The sequence below is a fragment of the Dipodomys spectabilis genome, unplaced genomic scaffold (assembly GCF_019054845.1).
Source record: "Dipodomys spectabilis isolate Male_0828 unplaced genomic scaffold, ASM1905484v1 ptg000174l, whole genome shotgun sequence".
Taxonomy (NCBI): Eukaryota; Metazoa; Chordata; class Mammalia; order Rodentia; family Heteromyidae; genus Dipodomys; species Dipodomys spectabilis.
In genome coordinates, this window is record NW_024870851.1 from 4,378,489 (window position 1) to 4,398,674 (window position 20,186).

General features: G+C 34.8%; 1 protein-coding gene across 5 annotated transcripts in view; it reads right to left on the minus strand.

Annotated features, from left to right (window-relative positions):
• Positions 1 to 1,101: 1,101 nt before the first annotated feature.
• Positions 1,102 to 20,186, minus strand: part of Dync1i2 (dynein cytoplasmic 1 intermediate chain 2) — a 54,474-nt gene continuing 35,389 nt past the window's right edge. For 3 of the 5 annotated variants that reach the window (XM_042694059.1, XM_042694058.1, XM_042694062.1), the window contains 11 exons: positions 18,254 to 18,349; positions 17,880 to 18,042; positions 17,665 to 17,764; positions 17,078 to 17,203; positions 16,120 to 16,266; positions 15,628 to 15,741; positions 15,194 to 15,327; positions 14,272 to 14,416; positions 6,665 to 6,805; positions 4,082 to 4,207; positions 1,102 to 1,742 (listed from right to left, as the gene is read on the minus strand). In XM_042694059.1, the coding sequence (XP_042549993.1) occupies positions 1,629 to 1,742; positions 4,082 to 4,207; positions 6,665 to 6,805; positions 14,272 to 14,416; positions 15,194 to 15,327; positions 15,628 to 15,741; positions 16,120 to 16,266; positions 17,078 to 17,203; positions 17,665 to 17,764; positions 17,880 to 18,042; positions 18,254 to 18,349 (1,406 nt within the window). In that variant the 3' untranslated portion in view covers positions 1,102 to 1,628. The remainder of the gene's footprint in view (positions 1,743 to 4,081; positions 4,208 to 6,664; positions 6,806 to 14,271; positions 14,417 to 15,193; positions 15,328 to 15,627; positions 15,742 to 16,119; positions 16,267 to 17,077; positions 17,204 to 17,664; positions 17,765 to 17,879; positions 18,043 to 18,253; positions 18,350 to 20,186) is intronic. The other 2 variants (XM_042694060.1, XM_042694063.1) reach the window with 1 other exon arrangement.

Below are 20,186 nucleotides of genomic sequence, written 5' to 3' on the forward strand. Positions count from 1 at the left end.
TACTGTGATTTCCAACCTTAAACAATATTGTGATTTAACATGAATGTTCTCTCTTTTTTTCTAGTTAATTTTACAAGCAAGACAAAAATAGAGCAACTATCACAATGAGTACATTGATTTTTCTATATGCAGAAAGTGTAATCTGCTGAAAAGAGAATTTCTGACCCATAGACTTTGCTACTATGAGGTAACTTGAGCTGCCATCTTTGGTATATAATACGACTGATCCGTTTATGACAACTAAAATACCAGAATGGAGAAGTCTCACATAATTATAACTAATAATTTTAGATCTGAAAGGAAATTGAGAGATAACCAAATCTATTTCCTAGATAAAAGGAGGAAGACTTGGTTAGAGTTACTCTTCTTGTAGGTACCAGAACTAGAACTAGAGTTTCAGTCTAATATTCATGGTCAATTGTTACTACAGAATACTTATAGTTAAAAATTGTGTTGTTATTTAGAATTCTCTCCCAATAAATCTTTGTTAGACTGTATTACAAAAGAACAAGTATGTTCAAATTCTGATTTGTAATCTTCCTAGTTCAAGTTAAGGACAGGTTTAAGGAAACGTGTAACTTAAAATGGATAAAAATCAAGATCCAGTCATAATCCTTTTCCTTGAATCCTGAATTACGTTGATTTCAATACTAAATCTTAGATCTTTGTCACCTACCTTTTAAGACTTGTAGAAAGTTGTTGATCTCAAAGTGTGGGGCTAAATCAGTGCCAAAGTTTGGCTCATATAAATACTTTTCCTTCATGGCTATTACAACCAGAAACTAAATTTCGGAGGTGGTTCAACTGATGAAGAGCTCGTATGTACAATAGTCTTAATCAGTGAAAAAATAAGAGCATTGTATTTATTTTTAAAGTACATACAGATGGAAAGAAAATAATTCAGTGAAGTAAAAACTAACCTATGGGAAATTTTCACTGACGGATGATCCAAGCATCAGTTCACAATGCCTACAGAGAACTACAGAATGCTCTGTTTAAGGCACAAAGCTTTAAGGTTCTGAGGAGGCTCTCAAAATAGGAACTTAAAAAGGGGATAAAGACAAAAAAAGAAACAAAAATTCAAATTGCAAGGAGCAAAGATGAAAATTTGAAAAGTTAACATATATTTGTTTTTATTTATAGATAGTATCACAGGAACTATAAAGCAGAAAAAGGACACTGGAATGGAAGTTAAGTGTATGCATGCTGTGACTAAGAACAATGTTTCTACAAACTATGGTCAGGAAGAACATATTAGTGTTACAAGAATATGTAATCATGTAAAATATGCAGAACTTATTTAATCTGTGCTTTAGAAATAACTATATACAGTATGGTGAGTTGGAAAGAATTTAAAAGAAGAACAAATGCTAAATATACACCTGTGTATTAGAATTCAGAAAAAGCTGCATTCTGTAAAATCAGTTAACTGTATTAAAAATGACAAAACAAAATGCAAGATATAAAAAAGAAACGTTGTAAGATTGACTTACTGCATTAAGTCCACAGTTTAATCCATGAAATTCCTTTTAATTATCATTTAGATAAAGGCATGCAAATAGTCTTAGGATCTATTTAAGCATCGTCCCCAAATCCACTAAGTCTATATGCTCATTCCCTTCCACAAACTAAGCAGGTATTCGGGTAGCTGCTTCCTCTTCTGCATCTGCTCGGTTTGCATTAATTTCTGCAAGTGTTCGGCCGAAACGTGCCCATTCATCATTGCGGGGAACAGCAATCTGCTGTTGAAGAAAAGACAATGTTTTATGTACAATGAAAGAACAGATCATCTTACTATTATTCAGTTTGTTTAAAAATAATTTTTCCATTAAAAAAGTAATAATTGACCTGAATGGCCTTTCCATAATTACAGGGACTATTACAATGATTTACACCATTTCAAAACAAAAGCTGGTGTTTGTGAAATATGTTGTGACAACCTCAGAGAAGACTTTGCTATTATCACCACCAGTGCAAGAGAGAATAACAATGATGCATTGTAAATGTAACTCCAGTGCACCATCTCCAGGATTTTGCTAGTTGGGAGGAATTCCTTTTAACATTTTTACTTTATTCTTGCACTATTCTTAGTATGAAATAGTTCTTGAAACATGGTTCATAAAAGCTAGTTTCTCAGAACTATTTATTTATGGAGCATAAAGTAACCTTTCTTGATACTGCAATTTCTTCACCAGAAGCTACTACTTAGCATTTAGTGTTATATCAAAAGCAAAAGAGGGGAAAAAAAGGAGTTTGTGATGCTTTTGTTTCACAGAGCCAGTCCAGTGATACATTTTTTTCTTGTTTTCCTTAATATTACAGCATCCGACACTGCTATAATAGGACACAAACTGCTCAAGGGTGGCAAATGGATGTACATACTTCTAAATCTACTCTATCCAGTAGGGCAGCTACTAGACAAATGTGACTAAGTTAATCGAAATTAAATAGAATTTTCGGTTTACTAGCCACCATTTTTTTCAATGGTTTTATGCAGAAAGTAACTACCCTATTAGTCAGTGCAGACAGAACACTTCTATCGGTACAGCTAGTTCAACTGGTGTTCTAGAATAATTCAATCTACCTCCCTCCAGATCCAGTTATGACAGGCCATGGGATATCTTGATAGGCTGGGGAATCATAACATATAGCAGAAGAAAAAATGACTATGGCATAGTTAGGACTACACAGGAAAAAGTCAACGCTGGGCACCGTGGACAGCCAAGCAGAGCACTAATGATGTCAGACTGGCAACTTGTCCTACTGGAACAATTATAATGGCTTCACATCAAGACTCAGGTTTTAGCATTCACATTTCACACAGCAATCAGAAAACTCTCATATTACTTTTGAAAAAAAAAAAAAGGACACGAATATAAAATGGAGACTATGGGAATAATTAATAAGTAGGACGAAAGAAAGGAAAGGTGGGAAGAATAAGACACATTGTACATATGAAAAGTCACAATGAAACTCCTATTTATTTATTTATTTTTGTTGGTCATGGGGCTTGAACTCTGGGCCTGCGTGCTGTCCCTCAGCTCTTCAGCTCAAGGTGAACGCTCTATCGCTTGAGCCACAGTGACATTTCTGGTTTTCTAGTGGTCTATTGGAGATAAGAGTTTCAGAGACTTTACTGCCCAGGCTGGCTTTGAACCGTGATCTTCGGATCTTAGCCTCCTGAATAGTGAGGATTACAGGCATGAGCCACCCTATTTTTTTTTTTTTTTTCAATTTAAAAAAAAAATGTGATTAAATGATTACATAAATTTCACAGTATTGTGGGATAGTGATACTTTGTTAAAGTCACAAACACATTTTAACCTTCATGGAAAAACTCTATATTTTAACTGATGAAAAAAATGAAAGGGGTGAGGGAGGGAATAAAAATAATAAAAAGGGGTGAATATAATCAAAGTGTATTATATTCATGTATAGAAATATCACAATTAAACTCCTCATATTGTACAATTAATATGTGCTACTAAGGAAATAAAGATACTACTTTTGTTTTCTACTATCTGGCCCAAACATATCTATGAATATAGAATAATATAGTACCTAAATATCAATTCTGTAAAATATCAAAACCCATCTATAACCCCACATTTCTTTTTCTGCCTGAAGATTTCTAGCAGTATATGTGTCATAAAACAAGGTACTTCTGGGCTGGGAAGGTGGCTCAGTGGTAGAGTGCTTGCCTTGCATACATGAGGCCCTGGGTTTGATTCCTCAGCACCACATAAGCAAAAAGAAAAAAGCTGGAAGTGGTGCTGTGGCTCAAGTGGTAGAGCGCTAGCCTTGAGCAGAAGATCTGAGGGACAGCACCCAAGCCCAGAGTTCAGGCCCCATGACCGGACCCAAAACAAAACAAGGTGGTACACTCAAAATCTGTTCTACAGGGATATGGGACATGAAGATTAGAAAGAAAATTAATCTCAAGAGTTACTTTCATGGAAGTATATAACTATATGGTTTAGACAATTCAAGAACCACAAAGACTAGATTTTAGACACCAAGACACCTTCACTATGATGCCACTAAATAGGTGTATTAAATTTATAGGCAGCAAATCCCATACCTCTCCCACATCATATATAACAATCTGTCCTTCAGAATCACCCACGGCAATTTCTCTTCCAGAATGGGTCCATCTTACGCGATTAAGAGCAGGATTACCCTCCACAGAAATGCTGGCAGTTGGTACCTAAAGTCATTTAAAATATAGTGCAGTGTTAAAAGTTTCATCAAGATTTCTATAAACATGTAAAACAGTAATTCTTTCAATCTGGCTGTTTTATAAAACAGATGAGAGTAAAGAATTATTCCAACTTTCTTTCTGTTCAGCAATATATTGTGAATGACATTATAGCCAATCCTTGAAAATGGTTTGGGAAAATAAATTTAGTACTTAAACACTCACATGACTGGATAGATCATTTTGGAAGATCTTCTCTTAAATAAAGGATTCATTTTATTTAACTCCTTTAAGTAACCCTAAGCTTGAAAACATATGGCCAAAACACATTTAAAAAGAAAACATTTCAAAAGTCTTTCTAATCAGATCATAGTTCAATTATGGGGGACAGGAATTGTTTTATACTTTGTATCATTGACTGCTTTGAAACCTGTATTTGATAGTTCATAGAAACAGTTCATACGAAGGTTTAGGATGAGCTTTTCTAAAGCCCCAAATTCTTATTAACAGGACAAAGAGAGGCAGGATGAAGCACCAGCCTGCTGGTGCTTTCCTATGCTACACAAGGAGCACCAAACATTTACTGTTTGATACAGACTAAAAAGCGCAATTAAACTTGTCAAGTTTTACAACCTAGCCAAAATAATTACAACTGACATTAATCTTTCCCAAATGATTGGCCCTAAATTAATATAAAAAACATATTTTGATATATTCTTAGAGTTAACAATTACAGGAAAGATCTATACTTATTATCACAAATTTTTGGTACCAAAATCTAAACTAAGAAAATAAAACTGATACTATTCTAGGAAATTAAAACATGTATACCAAGTCCAAATATCTAGTAAGGGCTCAACATTTTCTCCTAGTATTTCAATGTTCCTCCCCAAACTATCAAGTCAGTAGATAATAAGTATTAAGATTATTATTTTTTTGTCTTTTTGTCGGTCATGGAGCCTGAACTCTTTTTCTGTTTATGTGGTGCTGAGGAATTGAACCTAGGGCCTCATTCATGCAAGGCAAGCGCTCTACCACTAAGCTGCCTTCCAGCCCCTAAGTGTTAAAATTCTTACATTTCCAATTTATAACTTCCTTGCCTTTGTATAACCAACTATTTTACTTCAAGGAATTTGTTAAGATGTCACTAGGAATGTGAAGAGATGTGAGAAAAGGAACGGTGATTTTTCTCCTCAACAACCACTACTGAAATTCACATTACTTATACTAACCAACAGTAGTATAAAAATTTTAAGAACATTTTAAGCCTGTTTAAAACATGGTTTAACAAAAATCTATGATAGTTAAATTTCACTGCTAATAACTGATTTCATGTATAGCAAAATTAGGAAAGTTGATCCTCCTTTCTACCTGCATCCCTTCTACCCATTCCGTGTGTGTGTGTGTGTGTGTGTGTGTGTGTGTGTGTGTGTGTGTGTGTGTGTGTGTGTGTGTGTGTGTGTGTGTGTGTGTGTGTGTGTGTGTGTGTGTGTGTGTGTGTGTGTGTGTGTGTGTGTGTGTGTGTGTGTGTGTGTGTGTGTGTGTGTGTGTGTGTGTGTATGGCGTTTTATCACTTGAGCCACAGCTCTTCTCCTGCCTTTTTGGTAGTTAATCAGGGACATGAGTCTCATAGATTCTCTTGTCCAAGCTGGCTTCAAACTGCAACCCTCAGATCTCAGCCTCCTGAGTAGCTAGGATTATAGGCATGAGCCACTGGCACCTGATTCTTCCTTTCTTTTTTGTGGTGCTGAGGATTAAACCTAGGGTCTTACACATGCTAGGCAAGCACTCTACCATGAACAATATTCCAAGATTTCAGTTTTTTGGAGACAGTCTCATTATGTATCTCAGGCTGGCCTTAAGCTTACTACATAGCACTGGCTGGCCTCTTCACTCTCAATCCTTCTGCATAAGCCTCTTAGGTGCTGGGATTACAGGTGTGTGCTCCATGTTGGCTTCATATGCACTTGCACTACCAGTAATACAGTAATTTTAATCCTTAATAGAGAAAGTCATCAAAGTATATATTTTTCATTTAAACAAATAAGACTAAGACTAATGGTTATGGATAATACACAATTTTATCAAGACTAAAAGATAATTTAGAAATTCTGAATTAAGGTTAACATACTTTGACAGTCTGACACTATCTACTTTCTGGTTAAAGAATAAAAAATATCCCAGTTGCCTTGTGAAGGAGACTTTGCCAGGACATTAGAGACATGATACTGCTTTTGAGGAGTAAAAGGAAATGCCCTAGGGCTTGTGGCAATATTATGTCTCCCTTTATTTTTGCACAGCATGCTGTTTGTTATTTAAGGTACAAAGCTTATTTGGTTTCTTTGTGATGAAGCTACAATCATAGAGCCCTTTTACATTCCTTGGGATAAAAGGAATTTCACAAATTATTCAATAAATCTCCAATTTTCTATTTTTCAGTGCAATTTTTGTTATTTTCTTGCTCACCTCTGTATCATTATTGAGATTCCACAAATCCAGTCTCCCCATGCCATCCACACAGGCAAACAGGGCTGGGTGGGTGGGTGACCACATAACATCATAAACGTAGTCTGAATTATCTTCAAATGAATACAAAGGCTTGTTATTCTGAAAGGGAAAGGTGATTCTTAGCAAAGTCAAAATATGACATATACACAAGTCATTAAACTCCTTATCAGTGAAAATAATATGACATGTATTCAACAGGCCTAACATTTTATGATATTTAACTCAACCTAGAAAAAGTTCCTAAAATTTCAGTATAAAATTACTTGGGCATTATAGACTAAGAATCAATTACTGGATTGTACTTTTTTTTGAATTGTAGATGCCATACTATTTTTTCAAAAAAGACTTGTCAGCTAGAGTATTCTAGACCAATCCACAAGTAAGGAAAAGAAAATCAGACTGTTATCAGACAGCAATGCTGATATGACAGCAATGCTTTTGGCTAGAAGACAACAGTAATATTTTTAAGGTATTTAAATCCATATAAGCTATAGATTTTAGATAATCAAACCAACTCTTGCAAACATAGTGTTGTCAGTATAATAATGCATCCTTAAGAACCTTCTGAAGGGACTGGGAATGTGGCTCAGTGGTAGAGTGCTTGCCTAGCATGCATGAAGCCCTGGGTTCAATTCCTCAGTACCATATATACAGAAAATGCTGGAAGCGGTGGTGTGACTCAAGTGGTAGAGTGCTAGCCTTGAGAAAAAGCAGCTCAGGGACAATGCCCAGGCCCTGTGTTCAAGCCCCAGGACTGGCAAAAAACAAAAAACAAAAAAAAAAAACAAACCTTCTATAAAATGAATTAGATTGCCAAAAAAGATGAACGAACAAATATGAAACTAAGTACCAGTTGTAACCACTGGTTACTCTCCTCACCCTGCCCCCACTTATTTTATTTTTTTATATTTTTGGTGCTGGTACTGGGGCTTGAATTTGGGATTGTACTCTCACTTGGCTTTTGCACTCAAGGCTGGTGGTCTACACTGAACCACACCTCCAGTGCTGTCTTTTTGCTGGCTAGTTGAAGGTGAGAGTCTCACTGATTTGTCTGCCTGAAGTTGATGTTTAATCTTGATTGTCAGATCTCAGCCTTCTGGTGATTTTTTTTTTTTAAAAAGAAGAGACTTTCTTTTAGAGACACATACTGAACATTTATGAATAAAATAATGTGTATATTTTAAAATATTAAGTAAAAGAAACCAGAGATATGCCACGTAACACTCATTCTATAAAATAAAAAACATACAAACTAGATCAAAAATTTATATTTATAATAAAAAGCTGCTAAATATCTCAGGATATGGTTAGATCAAATATTTTATCCACTTAGTGGACCAGCCAAGGCAAAAGGTCGAAATTTTAAAAATTAAAAAGAAGGTGCATTTTATAGAATACCATAATGAATATTAATACCATAACAAAAAAGCAACATATCCCCAAACTTACAATGTGACTATTTTACAATTGTTTCCAAGTTTATTTTAACAAATACTAGTTATCTGAGATTAATCATATTTCCTCTAGAAAGCATGCACATTTAACATCAAAATACTATGTCATAATACATTAATTTAACATATGACACTGCAAATTAAAATCCCAAATGGATCATATACTTTTCATTTTGTTGTTAGTACTGGCATTTGAACTAAGGGCCTCACATTTGGCTCAGCTTGTTTGCTTGACTGGAATTCTACCTTTTAAGCCATGCTTCTAGTCCATTTTTTGCCAGTCCTGAGGCTTGAACTCGGGGCTTGAGTATTGTCTCTGAGCCTCTTTGTGCTCAAGGCAAACACTCTGCCACTTGAGCCACAGCTCCACTTCCAAATTTTTCGGAGTAGTTTATTGGTCATAAAGAGTCTCATGGATTTTCCAGCGTAGGTTGACTTTGAACCACGATCCTCAGAGTTCAACCTTCTGAGTAGCTAAATCACCGGTATGAGCCACTTGTGCCAGCCCAATTTTTTTTGCTGGTTATTTTGAAGATGGAATCTCATGGACTATTTTTTGACTTGGTTGGCTTCAAACCTCAGTGCTCCAGATCTCAGGCTCCTGAATAGCTAGGATAAAATGTTTTCTTAAGTAATATATATTTTTTCTTGCTTTGAAGAGTACTGCTACCTAAATGACAAAGGCACAGAAGAGATGCAGAAGGGCCTGGGATTAAGCTTCTCATCTCAGGCCTGTCAGCAACTAGCTTCAAGTGTTTGGAAGTTATTACCCCCATCTAAGTTCAGTTCCTTTGTATCAGTGAATCTCAAATAATCTGATTATTATAACTACGTAGAGAATTTCTAAAAAATATGCTATTTCCTGGATCTCTCCCTAAGAGAACCTGATTTAATTGGTCTTGGGTACCAGGAGCACTGACATTTTAGTCATGTGATTCTAATGTACAACCGAAACAAAACCATGGAACTAGATAATGTCTATAGGTCTTTCTGAAGTTCTAAAAACTGTCACTTACAAATGATATGTACAATGTATTTGCCAAAAGAATAAATAAAAACAAAAGTTTTCTTTGAGTAAACAACATCTCATTCTAGCCCAGTAGTGAGAATAATCAGTGTATGGCCAAAAGACAAGCCATATTTTCCCCCCCTAAGCTGGATATATACTACATTGAACAATGTCCCCTTCACCTCATGTCTATTTACTGACATGACTTTATTTGGAAATAGGTCCTCTGCAGGAGTGTCCAAGTTAAGATGTATTTCACACAGCATTAGGATAGGCTCTAAATCAAGTATGATTGATGTCCTTAAAAGTAGAGAAAAATTGGGATACAGAGACATGGGATACAGAGTAGAATGCCATTTGAGAATAGAGATTAGTGATAAAAGTCCAAGCCAAGAACACCAAAGATTGCTGGCATCACTCAAAGCTAGAATAAAATAAAATAAAATAGGTCTCTCTCAAATCTTTCAAAGGTAACCAGCTTTCCAACACCATGATTTTGGAATTCTAGCGTTCTTAAACTGTGAGAGAAAAAATTTCTTCTGTTTTTTTAAGCCAACATGCATCATTCTTTATAGCAGCAATAGAAATCTCCTACAGGTCATATTTGCAGGTTGGGAAAGTTCTAAATTAATAACATTACTCCATAGTAAGTATTAGATGGTAAGAGTGATATGTAATGACAACATTAAAGAATAGCAGATTCCCTTACTTCCTTACTGAAGATACTTTTTGAGGAATGTATCAATTAAAAGCAATGAAATCCAAAAAAGCAAGCCTTACAAGTAAAATGAAGGAAGTTCCCATTTTATCATTGTCCAGGAGAGAAGCAATCTAAGACAATGGATCATAAGAATTACTACCCCATGGCAAGGCTATCTCTATTTGAAGATGGATGAATCAAGTTATCTTAGCTTGATGCCACTGAATATTTAAATGATAAAACTTCTTTTGTTCTAATTCCTTGCTCACCAAGCAATCTCCTGATTATAATTTGGCTTCCCATGAGGGTTGTCTACAGGAAAACAATGAGCTGGTCAGGCCAGCAGGAGTATCTGGGCCTTCTAGCAGTTAGGTTTCTGGCTCTAAATTAATAAATCAACATTCTCCAGTGTATTGCTGTGTTTTAGGAGCCAGCTAGTTCCATTCAGCAGTCTAATCAACTCTAATATCTGCCAGAATTGAGTTTCTGAATATGCATAGGGGAGGTTAGTCACTGGTCAGTAGCAAGTTTATGAGGTAAATGCTGCTAGGTGGGCCTGGGTTTAGATAACTGGACAGCTTTTCCAGAAGAAATGCCACAATTTCAAAGCATTCTTAAATTTCAACTTGCCTCTTATGTACAGAGTTGTTTTCCTAAGCATTTGCAGGATCTTTTAACCTTACTTTAATGGTAGTACCCTCTGAGAGTTAAGCAGGTAAGCTCTCAAAATAAGGCTGGGCTTTGAAACACCAGAGATTGTGAAAAATCTTAATATGCACATGGACTTTATGAAATTCGAAAGCTACTTTTTCTAAGAAATTACTCTGTTAACAATCTTAGCTTTGTCATTTCACGGTAAATGTTACTTAGACAAATGCTTATTCTGAAACTAAGATATACTGTGCATCCATTAAAACATTTTCTTGTGTTGTGGCTCAGTTGGTAGAGTGCCAATCCTGAGCAGAAAAGGCTAAGGACAGTGCCTGGCAAAAAATAAACATTTTCTACCTAAAATTTGTAACAGCTCTTTTTTCTTTATTTTATTGTGAGGGTGATATACAGAGCGGTTACAGTTACGTAAGTAAGATAGGGAGTGTATTTCTTGTCGAACTTGTTACCCCTCTCTCATTTTTCTCCCACTTCCCACCCCCTGCCCACTGTAACAACTCTTGTTAAATGTGGTAGAACATTTAGCTAATTTACCAGTTCCACCCCTATCAAGCTCTTCTAGAATCTTTAGTTTACCCTGAGGAAGCTTTCTGTAGTGATTTATTTTTCCAAACCACCAAAGTGCTACTGTTTTTGAGTTTTCAAGTTTGCATTTTGAAACAGTAACAATGTCTTTCAAATATATTAGAAGCAATGTCTTGGTTGGTTCAACTTTACCAATATATGGAAGATAATCTATGTTTGAGTATCACCTATATTATAAATATATTGCTGAATTCAACAAAGTAATGAAAACAGACTGATAAACCAGAATGGTGTGGTTATGCTATAAATTTTCTAACAAGGCAAGGAGTAGAGACTTACTACTGCAATACATTAAACTAAATTTAAAGTAGTGCCGAACTGAGATTTATTAGGATTACAAAGGTTAAAATGGAATCAGAATCATGTTTTCAAAGAGATTTTAAAATAACTGCTATGATTCATACTCACTAACACTGCCTACTACTCATTATTATACACATCTTCCATCAAGTTATTTAGTATTGCAATAATAAATACTAGCAACAAATTAGGAAGTGTAAATTTAAGATGGAACTAACGGTTTTGGGAGCATCAGTATGGACTAGTGACATATCCTGCCCAGAGTAATTCTGTGGATAAAAATTTGGAAGGTCCATGAGTGTGTATAAATACATCCTATTCTATGCTGGCCCATCCTGTGGCCACTAGAATGGAAGAGAATTGGTCAGGGAGAAGGGGAAGTTCAGGCATTTTTCCACAGTTGGATAAATAAAGAAGGAACAATATCTGACCTAGTAAGCAGGTATACATACCTATCATTCTTATTCAAAAGCCACTCTTATATTACAAGACAATAAAAGAACAAAAATATCAACTGTCAATCAACTAGTTATGTAGTTCTCCAAAGAAAATATCAGTCCGCTATCACAGATAAATTTGTTCTTGATTTGGCAAAATTAACTCTTGATTTTCACATTCTTTTGTTACTATAAAAAAAAAAAAGACAAAGTCTCAAATTTAAAGCCAAAAAGGAAACTGGCAACCTGAAATGCTGAGAGTGAAAAATCAAACAATCTACAAGTTTTAAGTTGATTAAAAAAAAAATCAACTATGTCTTGGAGTTCATTTTGTTTAGCATCATCTTTTATGGTCATATATACAATGAGGGAGGGGATAACAAGTTAGACAAGAAATGTAATCACTACCTTACTTATGTAACTGTAACCCTTCAGTACATCACCTTGACAATAAAATTAAAATAAAAAAATTAAAAAAAAAATCAACTATCAAAGAAGGCCAAAAACTTGACAAAGATGTAATGTCTTCTGTGACTATGTATAAGACCACTAAAGTACACAGAAGTCCATTACTTCTGTGGCTATCTGAAGCCTGTATAAAAATAATTTTTAATCTTTACAATTCTGCATCTTACTTTGTTTTACTAGCTAGATTAACAATTTTCAATAAAGAATTTTAGATGATGCATTTCTTCACTTATGGTTGTAAGAGTCTTCTTCCTCTCTCTTTTTCACCTGTATAAACCTCATTAAAAGATAAAAGATTCAAGAAAAACCCAAGAATGAAAGACAATTTATTTGCATTTAGGTTCTGTCAGATCACCATTAAGAGGAAAAAGAGGAACTGAACATTGGTATGGGTCTATTACATGCTAGAGACTGTGTTAGGCACTTTTCCAAATGTTTCCTTTATTATAAGGTTTTACTTTTTAATGCCAAAGTCCAAAATGCTTAATTTTAAAAGGCAAAATGAAGTTTTCAAGATGTAGTTTTCTAATTTATTTCACATCAGTCTGTAAGGAAGGATATCAAGACTGGACAACAGTGAACAGTGAGTTGACCCCAGCTCTTTTTCTTTCTTTATAGTACTTGGGTATGAACTCATGCTTGTTAGGCAGGCACTTTCCCGTTTGAGCCATGCCCTGACTGAGCCATGTCTCCCCTCCCGCCCCCGCCCCTGTTTTTTATTGCTTTATTTTTCTGGATAGGATTTCATACTTTTTGGGGGGGCCTGGATCTGGCCTCTTACCTCAATCCTTCTATTGATGCCTCCTGAATAACATGAGATTTTTATAGACTCAAGTCATCTCATCCAGCTAATCTCAGATTTCTGAGGCCAGCTTTCAAAAATAAAAATTCTCTATAATTAGTGAATGGCATCTCTTAAGATCACTAGGTTTTTTTCAAACTGAAGGATAAATCAACTATTATGATAAGGTAGACAGAAAAAAAATGTTTAACTTAAATAGATTCTGATATGCTGAATAAGATTTATTAGCAACAATACTGTAAAAAACTAGGCATAAAATTAAGGTATTTCGAATACAAAATGAGGTCACATGAAACTACAAAGTCGGTTACAGGTGATAATGTTCCCCACTTAGGTTTCTTTTTACCTTTTTTTTGCCAGTCCTGGGGCTTGAACTAAGGGCACTGTCCCTGAACTTCTTTTGCTCAAGGCTAGCACTCTACCACTTGTGCCACAGTGCCAACTTCCAGTTTTTTCTGTTTATGTGGTACTGAGAAATTGAACCCAGGGCTTCATGCATGCTAGGCAAGTGCTCTACCACGAAACCACATTCCCAGTCTCCCCCGCCCCCCTCAATTTAGGTTTCTTAAGGCTTCAACCAAATTGGAGTCATGTTTATTGGAATTATTACAGGATCAGGAAGCACTTTATCATGTAAATAGGTATTTCAAGAAGTTTTATTAAGGCCAAAACAAATTAAACTACTTAATGTAGAATACAGAAATACATATTCATGTCATTACAATGCTTAATTCAAATGCATTACGTATAACCTTGTTGCATAAGACTTATTGTAAACCCGTTTTTTTAAAAAAATTTATTCTGTGAGCTGCAGTTGTACATGTGCATGCTCTCCACAGAACATATGCAAGGGTCTTATGGGTCTTATGCTGGGCTGATGACACTATGTGAGGTACTATGGCTCCGCCCCCCCCCCCCCCCCACTCACCCTAAAGTGGTGGGAAGACAGGTAGAATTACCATATTTGTCACTACTTTTGGAAAACTACAGTATCCCCTATGCTTTCTATAACTTCTTACTAGTCTTTATCTGTTAATAAATGATTCTAAGCTATTTAAAAAGCTTTCTTTCTGAGGCAGTATTAGAGCACCACCTTGTGTCAGAAAACTGACCAAATGAGCAGACACGTATATTTAGATACCTTAGTTGTCCAAAGTTTTACTGTCCAATCAAAAGATGAAGTGACAAAAAGATGTGAGAAGTCTACTGCTCCAACAGCTGCATGACAATGGATGCCTGTGATTGGTCCTTGATGTCCCTCAAACATCTCACTGATTCCAGCTTTGCTATTTCAGAAAAGTGAAAATAGGGAAATCTCTGATGAGTAGACCACACATAGACACACTTCATTGTGGATATACATTATACCTTGACTTATACTGAATGTTTTTCTAGTCAGACTTGATAACACCACTGAAGCATTGAGTACATTTGGGGGCCATAAACATGCTGACAACAGTATTAAAAAAAAATCCAATATCTAAAGTAGTACAATAGGCAAAGGATGGTACATGTAAGACACACAGTCTGGGCTACTTTTAAATCAGGAGCTTTTAAGTAATGAAATATAGATATTCCATTATTTAAAGGAAGCAATTGATAAGGTACTGCTAGACAATTTCAAAACAGATTGAACAGTAGGAAAAATATTACTCATTTTAAAATATATACATGAGATTACTGTACAATTATCAGGCCTGCATTAAAGCTTAAAGTCGAAGTAAATCAAAATGAGAAAAACAGCTGAAAATAGTACTTACAAATGTGAAGGGCAGTATGTAGTATGTATATAATGAATTTGTGATTGCTGAATGTCCCTCCCTACCACTAACTTCTGTGAGCATACGCATATACACACCCACACCCACAACACAATTCACCCTACATACAAAATCCAAAATACTTTTTGTTAAAACAATTAACTTTTCATTTTAGGTGTCTGAATTTAATCTGTCACAACTAAGTAGTAGTTTTAGGCCAGATTTCTACTTAAGGGTAATTTGTTCCAATGAGATTATTCAAGGGAGAATTTTAAATAATTGTTAATTCCAGTTTTGGCTTACCTGCCATGGCGGCATGCTGTGTATACAGAACCTTCTTCACTACCAACAACAAAGTTGTTGACATCTCCCACAGGGAAGGACATAGATGTCACAGCAACTGCCTTTGACTGTTTATGAACCAATTCCATGCTATCCTTTATAGAAAATAAATGAGGAAATTATTTTGTAACCCTCCAATTTTAAATTTCCACAGAAAAGCTTCTAGCTATAACTGGTTTATAAACTATTCTTTTAATATACTATTTACATAAACTTAGCTCAGTTAAATGAAGCATGTTTGAAAACAAAATATACACAACTTATATGTGACTCATATTTAAGTTTATTGTCTATTATAATATTGTAAACTAGTTATGAAAAGCATACATCAGGACATATTTTCAACTAAAAAATAACATTTATCTCAAAATTTCAGTTTTCCAAGTTTAACTAACCTGTGGATGAGAAAGCATGTCCAAACTCCAGGAACAAATTTTTCCATCAGTAGAAATGCTAATCAGATTGTGAGCATTTTGTGTTCCAACAACATTTACACAATAGACTGGGTGCTAGAGATATTAAAGAAAGTTTTCCAAGGATTAGATTATTTTACCAGGAAAAAAATGAAATAAAAATTTTAATTTAATCACAGTATTCTGTTTCATTCAAGTCTTAAAACTCAAGAGTATTTTCAATGTGAATTTGCTGCTATCCTATTGATTGATGAAATGTTGTCTCAGAAGATAGATGATTTTCTATAAATAGCTCGCTTTTCCCCTATTCCCCACCCTGCCAGCAAATACAGAAAAAAGACTTTGGTTCTTGGTTGCTAAATGATAAAGAACTTATACATCAAAGAAAGTACATTTTGAAACCACTCTGATACTACTAAGTAGTTAATGGAGAAGGAACACAGAAGTCTAATGGAAATAACCATATTTACTTACCGTGTGTGCAGCAGCCGACAGTGGAGTTCTTTGCACTGGAGTTCTTTTATTGCTACGGTTATCCCAAAGCACAATTTGGCCTGAATATGTACCACCAACAACAAGATTTGGATGAAATTTTGCAAATGTAGCAGACATCACAGCCGACTGCAAATAAGTAGGATTTTTATATTTACGATTAAAATGGAAGAAGCCTCACACATTATAAAAATATATACAGTACAATTTTTATTGTTTTAGAAATATGAAAACATGTTTCAACTTTTTTGCTTAGAAGTCAATGTAATATCGTTTACATACATTTATTTAAGGAATTTATCAAAGAGAAAAAAAGTTATTTCATTAGATTACAGTATTAAAAGATACTTCTGATTTCTGACTATAATCTGATAGTATATACTAGTTTTAATTTAGGGTAAGGGTTTATTCAGGATTATGATATTGTTAAAAGATTTTAACTTGCACAAGTAAAAGACTTGCAAATTCTAACTTTCTACTAAATCTACGTTAAAAATCTGCATCTGTTTCCTACTTCAACCATATGTTTCTACTTAAAACTACCTAGTTCCAACTCCTCAGGCCATGTCTAAGTAATTCAGTGGGCCAACTATCTAATTGTATATTCAGCAAGTAAGTTCCTGAGAAACTCCCTGTAGGAAAGACATTTTATAAATGATTTCTTTTATATGATCAATCACAATAACAGAAAAATCACAAATGCAAAAGACTTTCAGTGTGATTAAACATTATAAGAGATGTCAGAAAAGCTACAAAAGACAGATCATGTTGAACTGAAAAGTATTCAGTTTTCTGTTAACATCTGTTTGCAAATATGGAGGGAGTTTAGTAAATGCCAATCCAATGAAATAATTATGTTGACAAGAAAAGAAAAAAGCCACTTGTCTAAATTCATTAATGAATCCTTAAACTTGGGAAGACTGTTAAAATATCATCTTACCTGGCAGTGGAACACATACTCTGGAGTAGTTTTTTTGTATTTCATGTTCCAGACAAGGGCCACACCATCAGGCTCATGAGGAGCATCTTCATTGTTGTTATAGGAAGCCACGAGTAACTCTGGATACTGCTCACAAGAATCATGGGGAAAGAAAGGCTATCAATAAGAACTCTTTTTTGTTCCTAATGATTTGATTATAGATTATTCTGAAAGTACATATACCTAACATTTCATAGTTCTGGGTAGTTATCTTTACAGCTTTACGATATCAGAACAATTTTGAACTAACAGTCATTTAAAATGTCCTAAGGTTAAAACATTTAATTTATTCAAAGTATTTGATAAGTGAATGAAATTAATAAAACTTGGGCATAAATAAACTCTTGAATTTCAGATATAAATAATGCTTCCAGTTATTGCTTTCAAAGTACACAAGACAAACTTCATTAAAATAAACATTAATTCCATCATCCATTATTATTTTAAATGATTTAATCACAAAAAGTTCCTATAACTAAAACATAACTAAATAAAACATGCTAATTACTTTAAAAATGTATAAATAGGAGCCAATTTTAATCTTTTACCTGAGATGACCAATCCAAACAACTAACAACTCGATGCTTCGACCAACGCTCATCAAAAAATTGTCGATTTAACGATAGTTTAGCACCTGCTTGAATCTCTCTACAGAAAAAAAATCACCCCCCCCAACAAAAAAAATCTTGTTATAACTTATATTACTCAATCTTAGAATAATTTAACACTGGTATAAGCTATAATCTTAGCAATTAAACAGTACCCTTCTTTGTCTTCCAAATCTCTTCCACTATAGTCAAAGAAGATGTTAATCTGCTCAGAAAGAGCTCTTTCTACAATTCTTGTAGAATGGTCAAAAAAGCTTAAAAATTCCTCTGAGTGCAAAATTTGTTGCTTTTCTTCTTCAGTCAGCTCATGAGGAGGCTCTGGAAAACAAAATTTTGCTTTCAAATATAATTTAGGTCAGTCAAATCATGTCAATTTCACTATCACAGATCAGGAATGCCATATTATTTTTTTCCTATTTTTTTAAACTAGATACATCTCTTTGCCATAGAAAAATTTATTCTATTTTAATATATAAATAAAAAACTCTTAGAAGAAGCAAAACTTTTAAAGTTAATACTTTAAAAATACCTTTACTATCACTTTCTTCATCTTTTTTTAAAGTTTTCTCTTCTTCAGGTTCAGTAGGTGGTTTAGGAGTCACTACATCATCTTCTTCCTCTTCATCTGAAAAAAATGGAATAAAACAAAATTATTTCTATAAAAGTAGATGATACATTTTGAGGTAGAATTTCAGTAAGTATCATGATTATCTAGATAAAAGCAAAAGTAAACCACTATGTTAAGATAGACCAAGTACAAATAATATGAATTTTACCAACATAATCTTTAAGAACAAATTCTTGGTTTTTACATATACCTATGTGGTACAGTCATACTAAATTCTATAGCTACAAAAGCAGGCATAAGATATGCAAGTAGGATGAATTCCTCATGGAAGTCTCTAAAAGCTTGCAAGCATTTATCATTCCAGACAGAACAACATGCAACTCCTGCATAGTTTTATATAGCATGCTGACACATTAATGCTGTAGAATGAAGAAAATCAAATGTCTAAAATAGCCCACAGAGCTGGCTTCTTACTTGTGATCTGAAACCATCAGTGCCTAATGGGTCTTCATATGGCATAAAGACGGCTTACATTAACTCTCAGGTTGCTATTTGAGAGGCAGATTTTAAAGATAATAGCTATGAGATCACATTTTCTATTCTGTCATTTTAAATGGCAAGTCTCATTATCTATGGTTGTATGATGTGGCAATAAGCACTTAAAATAATGTTTTCTTTAATTTAAGAAACTATATTGAGATATACAATGTTTAATGAGACTTAAAAAAAAAAAAATCACCCAATCTCTTGCACCTGTGAACCTGGAAGCAACTTAAAAATCATTTGTTTAAAAATGTTATAGAACATATAAATCTGCCTACTTTCTCTTTTACTACAAACTACGATAGACTTTTATGAAGAAAATGCTTATTTTTATTGCCTAACCATGTGTTATCTGTCTAGAAGGGAATGACAGCAGGCATCTGCAGCAGAGTGCATCTCAAGTACTAAGAGTCTATTGAGTAAGGGGACTTTACTTGCTATAGTCATTTCCTTGACCCATGTACAAAATTATCTAAAAAACACATACATACAACCTATACAAAAGAATGGTTAAGCTGGGAACCAGCTGCCTAGTCATGGTCCCAGCAGCCAGGCCAGCTGACTAGATAGGAGCAAGCAGATGGCACTGCTGGGATTGTGTCTTTCTGCTACAAGGTGGCAATGGGATGGCATAACATTCTTCCGCTTGACTGCTTCCAATCCTGTGTCTCTCCCCAATGGCGAGCCTCTGCAATTACCCGCACTCCAGGAGGCCTACAGAGAAGCCTTTACCCTGCAAACAAAATGCAGCATGTAGGCCACACCAGCTGCCGAACCACACACAGTGTTAGGTTTAGAGAGCCACGAAAATCTTTCTAACTCTATAGTATAAGCAATAAAAATATAACTGTACCTGTGGAAAGAAAGCTTTAAATGACACTGAATAATGCACACAATGATACAACCTCCAACTTAATCAAAATGATAATGACGTATGCCAATCCTACATTACTTGAAATTGAGCGATTTTTACGTTCTGACAAGTTTACAGAACTAGGATAAATGGCACGAATGATTTCAATATATGCTCATACTTTTGAACCAAATGGTGAAGGTTAAAATTTTTCCTTTCAAGGGCCTCAATCAGCCACAAAGGAAAACAGTAATCACTGTCTTTTCAGCCAGCCCAACCGCATTTGTCAGCCCTTTCTCCGTCAATGCAGCCAGAGCAATCAACCTGCCAAACATTCAGAATGGAAAAACAATCTGAAAATACAGGGTATAATGCACCTGCCAGTGAAAATGGCCATTTCAAGAAAAGCTAGTGATCTCAGTGACCCTGCTGAGGAGGCGGTGGTGCAAAGGGGAAAGAACACGTAAAAGAATTCTTAGTGATCGCCACTCTCTCGCA